General features: G+C 50.8%; 1 protein-coding gene across 1 annotated transcript in view; it reads left to right on the forward strand.

Annotated features, from left to right (window-relative positions):
- The window catches only part of LOC122378485 (cilia- and flagella-associated protein 44-like), a 229,857-nt gene extending 225,379 nt beyond the window's left edge, over positions 1 to 4,478 (forward strand). Inside the window, exon 38 of the mRNA XM_043359594.1 lies at positions 3,182 to 4,478. Within this exon, the coding sequence (XP_043215529.1) occupies positions 3,182 to 3,994 (813 nt within the window). The 3' untranslated portion in view covers positions 3,995 to 4,478. The remainder of the gene's footprint in view (positions 1 to 3,181) is intronic.
- Positions 4,479 to 8,969: the final 4,491 nt, after the last annotated feature.

The raw sequence follows: 8,969 nt of genomic DNA on the forward strand, positions 1-8,969 counted from the left end.
AAGCATCCTTTGCGCACCTTTTGTTTCAAAAATGACCGGGCCAGGTCAGGTCACGGAGCTATGATGTCATAAGAGGAACAACCTCAGGTCCATTTTCTAATTAAGCCGTGTTTTCTGGCAAATTGACGCATCGTTATTGATGTTACAGGGAGTTTGAGGAATCCGTGAGTTTGCAAACTTCCTAGGGAGTTTGCAAACTCCCTGACCCATCAGTGAGTTTGCAAACTCACGGGAGTTTACAAATTCACTAGGGAGTTTGTAGACTCACTGACCGGTCAGGGAGTTTGAGAAATTCCAGAGCGATTGGGCCAAATAAAATCAAGTGTGTAAGATGAGGGTGGAATACGTGTCGTCCGTGATCTTAAAACAAAGGCGGCAAGTGGTAGGGCCTATATAACCGTCGCACGCTGACAAAAAGCTTACAGATCCTTAATTGTTTTACCGGAAAAAATGCTACTCGCGGCTATGTAAAGGGGAGAGCTTCGGAACAACGTGCTCCTCCGTTCCGTCGTTTCAATCCTCAGGAATCAGGATACTGGAATCCTTCTCCTCCACGCCGAAACCCCCACTCCGGGCTGGACAGGCACCTTTAGCTCATGCGGGCTGCTCCATTGGAGCGGCACCGCTGCTCCCGAGGGAGCGCACCCCGTAGCCGGGTGCGATGAGTGCTTGGGGGGGGGGGGGGGTGGGGGGGCTGGTCGGCCTGTCCATTCGGACGGGCTCAGCCCCGGCGACTCTGTAGGGTGTCTGCTCAGACCAATGTCTCCCCCTAATTCCTATCATTCGTACGGTTCTGAAATGGTCTTGTCAGACCGAAAGGGCCTAACCCAACAAAACAAAAAACAAACAAGCAGCGTGCGCCAGTCGCAGCTGGGCTGGCTGCCAAGTGAGTGCCAGGCTCTCGATGACACGTCTATGGCGGAGTGAGAATGGGTGTGAATAGGTGCGTGTGCCTGTACTTTAGCATAAGTGACCAACTGAGCTGTTTCTACTTTGATATATTGAGCCTGACTCTGGAATAGCCACACCTGAGTGGAACGGATCTAATTGGGACGTGAACTGAATAAATGTATGACTAAATAAAGCGGCGGTACATGCTTGGATAGATCACTGAGCACTGAGCAGTTTAAAATCAAAAAAGGTATTTATGGTGTGCATATGATCTATAAGCTTTTTGTCAGCGTGCGAGGCCCTTCAACTACTGCCGCCTTTGTTTTAACATCACGGACGGCACGTATGCCACCCACATGCTGCACACTTGTTTTTATTTGGCCCAATCGCTCTGGAATTTCGCAAACTCCCTGACCGGTCAGTGAGTTTGCAAACTCCCTAGTGAATTTGTAAACTCCCTACTCCCTAGTGAGTTTGCAAACTCACTGATGGGTCAGTGAGTTTGTGAGTTTGCGAACTCCCTAGGGAGTTTGCAAACTCACGGATTTCTCAAACCCCCTGTAACATATACATAAGCACAAACAGATCATCCACCTATGGTCGCCATGCTTTGTCCGCTACTATACAGACTCGTCAGCGGCGTAGCGGGGTGTTGTATAGCGTCTCTGGCAGACCGGGCGAAGCTGGCAGGTGGCAGCTGCGCTACCTGGGGTGGGAGGCTATTCAACAGCTCCGCGGCTTGGTACTCAAAACGCCGTTTACCGGTTTCAAGCCTCGTTCGGGGGAGATGAAGGAGATGATCCTGCCGTGTGTCTGTCTCGAAAATTTTGATTGGGGACAAACAGTGCAGCGAGGTTCTCGAGCTCTCCGTGCTTAATGACCTAGTGCGCGATCGTGAGTGTCAGGTAATCTGACATAGATTTTGGTGACAGCCAGCCAAGTCTGTCGCGCAGGTCCGAGACGTGGTCAAACTTCCGCCGTCCGAAAATTGCTCTAGCGGCAAAGCTCAAAATTTTCTGGAGTCGGTCAAATTTTTCTGAGCCCGTTACCGTACACGGTTGACGGTAGGGCAGTAGTTGATCCGTGATATGACCAGAGCTGTTACGAGAAATTTAATGACACCGTCATGGAGACAATTTCGTGCGTGAAACACTCCGATCAACAAACCAGTACACCGACGACTATCCTCGGACACATGTGCTTCCCAGGACAGGGCGCTGTCAAAGACAACACCCAGATTCCCCACCTGCGCGCATGGCTGCAACACAGAGTCACGAAAAGAGACGCTGAAGTCGGTTACTTTCCGTAAATTTTGTCAGCCGCCAAAAACCATGAGCTGTGTTTTGTTTGCGTTTAGCTTGAGGGCGTGAAGACAGCCAGTCACGGTGATTAATGCGAGCGAAGCTTTCATGCGAGAGATCTGACCGAGAGATCTGAGGTCGTCGGCTCGGCCGCTCACTAGAACCTGGGTGTCGTCCGCATATTGGAAAACGGTGGCGTCACTTGCGTATAGCGAGAGGTTGTTCGAAAATATTGTGAAGAGTAACGGTCCTAGGGCAGACCCTAGAAAGACGCCCATATTAATTGGAAGCGACCGCGACAGCAGTCTGCCTCCGGCGCCGTTAGATAGGGACACGCTCTGGATGTGTCCCACAAGAAAAGCAGAAAACCATGTGGTCTCGATCCCGTGCAGTCAGTTTTTTTTAAAGCAAAAGTTCGTGGTCGATGACATCAAAGCATTTGCTTAGGTCAAGGAGACACAGCAGTGAAAGTTCTCCCCTATCAGAGGCCGCGAGGACTTGGTCTGTGACGGACAGCAGAGCCGTCTCTGTGGAGTATCGGGGGCGAAAACCGTGCTGCGAGGAGGCAAGGAGATAGTAAATTGAGAGGTAGTGGTTAAGCTGTTCATGAACAAGGCGTTCCACATCCTTCCTGATAACGGGAAACAATGAGATTGGTCTAGGATTGATGGGATCCGAGGGGCTGCCATATTTGAAGATGGGGTGGACAGTGGAATGTTTCCAGGAATTTGGGATAGATGAAGTGGTGATGCATATGTTAGGTCCCCAGATTGTGCGTCCCTTCGTTAGGACTTCCGCGCGCCCGATAGCAGAGCCTTTGAGATATTGGCCGGTTCTGCTGAATCCCTATAACCTACCACACAGTGAGGTGAGGGCAATATTTACATGCATATATGTGGGTATGTGGAAAACCAATAGGTCAGGCGAGAAGGTATGTCTACTGCAAATGTGAAGCTGACTCGTTTTGTTTGCTTTGTCTGCCTGTTCAGATGCTGGAGTCGCAGTGTTCGGAGGACTTCCTGGTCCAGATGGGCCTGAAGCACGACTCGAGCGGCGCGCGCGGCTCGGGCGACAGCCGCCGATCCGCGACTGGCCCGCCACCTGCCGGCGCGCCGGTTCTGCCACCTACAGACCCAGCGTCGGCGGCGGCGGGCGCCGGGAGTGCCGAGGCGCGAGCAGACGGGGAGGATGGGGAGCGTGCGGAGCTGCCGCCGGCGCGCGCCGCTGACGGAGAGACTGCAGCGGACGGCAGGCCGCCGGCGGCGACACACGCGGACAGTCCCCCACAGCCCGACACAGACGGGACAGGGACAGAGAGTGCGGCCGACCGAGCAGGGTCCGGTCCACCGGGGGAGGCGGGGCCACCGCCCGAGCAGCCTGAGCCAGACAGCGCCGCAGACGGGCAGCCTGAGCCAGACAGCGCCGCAGACGGGCAGCCTGAGCCAGACAGCGCCGCAGACGGGCAGCCTGAGCCAGACAGCGCCGCAGCCGAGCAGCCTGAGCCAGACAGCGCCGCAGACGGGCAGCCTGAGCCAGACAGCGCCGCAGACGGGCGGCCTGAGCCAGACAGCGCCGCAGCGGACCATCCTGAGCCAGACAGCGCCTCGGTGGCACAGCCTGCGGCCGGCAGCACCACAGCCGAGCCGGCGGCGGCCGTGGACGCAGCTGGAGTTCCGGAGCAGCGGTCGGAACTGGACACAGAGCCGGACGCGGACGGCGCCGCGGCCGGCCAGCACGATGGACCGGGCGGCGAGGAGCAACCGCCGGGGCCGGGGGAGACCGCGCCGCCGCCAGCCGAGTAGTGGGACCGGGGAGCGCGGACAGAGACCGCAGGGGACCACCGGGGACCGCGGACAGAGACCACCGGTGGCCGGTGGCCGGAGCGGCCGGCGGCCTGTGCGGCGGTTCGCTGTCACTGGTGTCACCTCTCGGAGACAAATGTGTGGGGCGGTTGCACTACTCACATTGCCGCTGCAGTCGGTAGATAGGTCTCCTGCGGTGTGCAAGGAAACAGATGACTCTGTTAATGACTAACGCCCATTGTATGAGCTCACAGCCATCGCACGGCCGAACGTTAACCTGCAGGATTCGCCGCCTTATGATTTGGTGTCGTAGTTTATTCGTTGTCAATATGCAAAGATCGATGCTCTTTCATTGTTGTTAGCCGTTGGAAATGCTGCTCCAGTAGTTGGGACAACTCCTTATTTCCCATATACCTACGGTACGTATTTTCGTGTTGGTATGCTTTCCTGGACATAAATATCAATAAATATGTTTGGTCATCCATTATATTTTTTACCGTTCTATACTTTAGCTGCGTACCGAGGGGGATATCCGCCTCCCTGAGGTTCTCTGTTAATAGCGGGAAAACCACGCCTCTCAGCGCCGCAATATTTGGCATGAGTATTCCCCCATCAGTTTTACACATGGTGTGCAAGTTACCTTTCAAGGTCACTTCGAATGACCCGACCTCAAATCACTTTTTTGCAGCATTGTCACCGTGTGAGGGCTACAGTAGATGACGGAGTCCTTTGAAAATTGCAAGATGTAACGAGGTTGTTTCTAGCTACAATTTGGATGTCTCAGAATTTTGATATCGATGAACTATCGTCATCTCAATTTCTTAACCCCCTTTATAAGTCAAGAAGGAAAATCAGCTGCTTGTCTTTTTTCACGAAAATGCGTCAGAATGGCCCAACTCACCATAAATGACTTCATATAGGTACGATCACCCTTGACTACATTGAGGCCTTTTTTGCTATTGGGCAACTGTTATAAGGTCATGGGACGTTATCAACGGTCACCAAAGGGTTTTTTTTGCTAATAACTTCTTACACGAGCGAGATTCAGCCGCGCGAATGGTCTCATTGTGTTCAGTTTGTCAAGGCGCACCGACTGATAGGGAAAGACGGGGGAACACCAACCCCCTTAACCCTATTAGTGGCAGGCTCCTGGCTACCCCCTATTAGTGGCAGGGGGGGCTGTTTACGACCCCCCCTTGATATCTCGAGATCTAACGGGCCGATTTTCAAAATTCAAACGGCATTCGATTTCGCTCAACGTGATCTACATTTCTAAAAAATAAAAATTAAAAAATGTCAATAGGGGGGGTAGAGGGGGGTAAAAACGGGCAAATTGCAGATACATTTTAGACTGTTTATCACGGCCAGGTTTCTGAACCAATCTTAACGCAACTTTTGCCGATCGATAGAGAATGAACCAGGAATTCACATGGATCCTAAAAATATGCATTTTCAAAAATCATAGGCGGATACAGATCATTGAGATTGGGGGTACACAAAAAGTATAGTAAATAAGGTTTTTGTTGGTACTGTTTCTAAAAAGGGTGGTAATGGTCTTGTTATGTTATAATTTTCTTATGAGAGAACGACTAAAATTGTATTGGTAATGCATAGGCGGTGTCAGGGCACCTATGTTGGGAGGTAAAACATAACCCCCCTTTTTGGACGCCTGGATCCGCCTATTATAGCAAAAACGTGTCAAAAGAGGATGCACAATAACTGTATATGTTATCACATGATACCTTTTATTCACTGTTCGTAAAACTGGTGCAGCGTCGTGATCTTCGCCCAAATGACTCGCTTCACGAATAGGACCCCCCAATTCCCAGTGCTCTGGAGCCGCCCCTGGTAAAGTTATGAACTTGAAATTTTCAGGGAATGTGCCCAATTTAGTTTTAGGAAAAGTCAGAAAATTTCAGCATCGTAGCTTCAGCGGTTTCGGAGATATTCCCGAAAAACCTGAGGGGTGGATAAAAACAACCCCCCCTGCCACTAATAGGGTTAACCCGCGCACCGTCGGACGGGGGTCTGCGGCTGCGCCAACTTACAACCGACGGGGGTGGGGCGGACGAACCCTGAGATCTCGAGAACAAAGCAAGCAAGGTAGCAAGGTAGCGATAAGCAGTAAACGGCATGGGATACGCACGTTCAAGGTCTACAATTTTTACCGAGGTCATTTTCAGGTCAGGTCAAAGATGACGTCACAGGGGTCAAAAAGTCAAAATGGCGGCGCTAGATATGAAGATAGTTTTTCTCGGATAACTTTCGAACTAGCCAAGCTAGGAACAAACTAAGGGCATCATCATGATCCTCTCATCAATCCGCATCCACCAATCATATATATATATATGTTGACCTCGAAAGGTCAAGGTTAAAGGTTGACCTCAGGCCACGTGACCTCGAGGTCATCGTGTATATCATTCGATGCGCCTTGACGAGCTGAATACAATGAGTTCGTCCGCGTGGCTGTATCTTGTTCCTGTGAAGAGTCTGTTATTGGCAAAAAACCTTCGGCGACCTTTAATGACGTCACATGACCTTACAGCTGGTCAACAGCAAAACAGTCCACTCCTCAAGGTAGTGAAGGCTGATCGTATCGGCCCCCGCCGAAGTTAGCTGGTAGCACTGCTGCTCCACGGCGTACATTTCCTACCAGCCCATAGGGTTTACATGTTAAATGGCCTGTTTTCGGCGAGCGATATCTCGGTCAACCTTTGAAGGAATCAAGGGTTCTTAGTCTCAAATGATAGATCGATTAATTTTCTTTCGACAATTCCTCTACCATTTTTCACGAAACCCAGCCGATCTTCTACGGCGTACAGGGTAAAGATTTCTCTGCACGCCAGCACCCGCGATCCGCCTCTCCGTCGTCGGCGCGCGGTCCTCGGTAGCGCAGTCGGTAGCGTATCGGGCTACGGATCCGAGGGTCGTGAGTTCGAACCCTGGCAGCGCCGCGTGATTTTGCCTAGAATTGAATGATGTAGATTCTTGAATGTTTGCATTATCAATTATTAATAGCTAATTGAATGTATCTGCCCACTAATCGGCCCCTGAAACCTGTTATTTAAGAAATTTAAGAAATGAATGTCACGTGCGCGTCATGACTGCTAACCATAAGCGCTACCATATTCTAGTTTCAACTAACTTTTTGCTAGTCCCGACCACATATAGTAGGTTTTCTAGTAGTTATACTAGAAATTCCTACCAAAGTTCGTCCTACCCTTCACTCAATATACCCTGGATCGTATATGAAGTCATATATGGTATATGGGGCCATTCTGACGCGTTTTAGTGGTAAAAACAGGAAGTTGATTTTTCCCCAGGGCCAGGGGGATGTCATCCCGGTTCTCCCATGTATTATTCGCCAATCAGCTTAACACTACCAGTGACGTCACTCATGGGTGAAACTTTGACATCACCATTGGGGTCCCAAACGTCCAAGGGGGCCTCCATTTAGTGGGGGCCTCCAAGCAATTAGGGGCCTCCAATTGCGGAAGCGGTAATTTACGGACCTCCTCTAAGAAATTTTCACTGGGGGACCAAAGGCTCAGAAGCCAAACCTAGGGTACCCCAAATCCAGTTTTCTCATTGGATTTAGGCCACTTATTTTTCGTCACAGCCCGGATGCCATGATTTTTTTAAAAATATTTATAAAGAAAGGGTAGGTCACCTGACCTTACTCATGGATCCAGGCCAGCAGGATGACATTGTATGTAAATATCCCCCGCGTCGACCGAAATCGACGAAAATTTCTGGCTTTTTCACTTTCGACAATAAAACAAAAAACCTTTATTATAAAAAAAAGAATTTAACGGCACAGCATTGCGCAAGGAATCTAACCGACCCCAGAAAGTGTGAGGGCTAACCCTCGCCCGCACCTGGGGGGAGGGTTGCCACCACGGGCGAAGGAACGTCATGAAAAGCGGATGGGCCACCCTGTCAAGGGGCCTCCTTTTCCAGGGGGCCTCCTATTTTCAGGGGCCTCCAACTTTTGTCTCGTCCTGCTGGCTGCTTTCAAGTATGACCTCCAAATCTAGCTTCTGATTCTGAGATCGGGCAGATGTATCCAGGGCAAGGCCCTATATACCATCCAGGGGCGTAACCGCTTAAGCGAACAGTGCGAAAAGTCCGCACCATTTTTAAAACTTATTCCCCCTCCGATTTTTTTTTTTTAGAATCTATTTGCCGCAAACGGCGCATGACCCCTGAAAACCCTTACACAAATGTCTTCCTCGTTTCCCAGGTGCCCCCATTAGCTTCATAGGCGCCCTCTTTGGCATATAAGCGCCCTATGTATAGTCATCAGAGACATCCCTATATGTCCCACAGTCGCATACAATGTCGCATACAATGCATACAATGTGCGCTTATCATAGGCGTCTCTCTTTTATGGACACTTGAAGGCGCCTCTCTTTGCCATGCCGGCGCCCCTGTTTCTTATGAATGCACCCCCATGGCATTGATCAATTGCAGTCTGCAGACCTCTACTGCATGTGGACGCCCATATATGTAGGCCTCAGAGGCGCCCCTCTTTCGCATTGAGACGCCCCTTTAGAAAGTTGACGAGCAGAGCCTCGCCAGGCTCCCAAAATGCAACCACTGTCACCTTGCCGTCTGACTTTAACACGTCGCACACATTTGGTGGCCTTTACTCAATGTGCTTCCACTTGTGCAACTCGGTCACGCCCTGAGGGTCAATGTGTGACACCCACAATCCCTCCACGGTAACAAGTAGTTCAATGAACTCTTTTGGATCTTCGATATAGGGGCCAAAATTTTCGCGTTACGCCTCCTTTCGAGTTTGCCTTTCCTCTGGAGTCAGCAAACGGGGGATGCATCTTGCAGAGATCTTAAACATATTAATACGCTGTCGAAGAATGGCTTTGAGGAATCTGATAGACAACTCCGCTTCTGCTGCGTTGTTTCAGACCAGAACATTTGTCATTTTTCACAAAGAAGTGCTTATTTTTCATAT

Source organism: Amphibalanus amphitrite, unplaced genomic scaffold (genome assembly GCF_019059575.1).
Source record: "Amphibalanus amphitrite isolate SeventyFive unplaced genomic scaffold, NRLGWU_Aamphi_draft 000060F_arrow, whole genome shotgun sequence".
Lineage (NCBI taxonomy): Eukaryota > Metazoa > Arthropoda > Thecostraca > Balanomorpha > Balanidae > Amphibalanus > Amphibalanus amphitrite.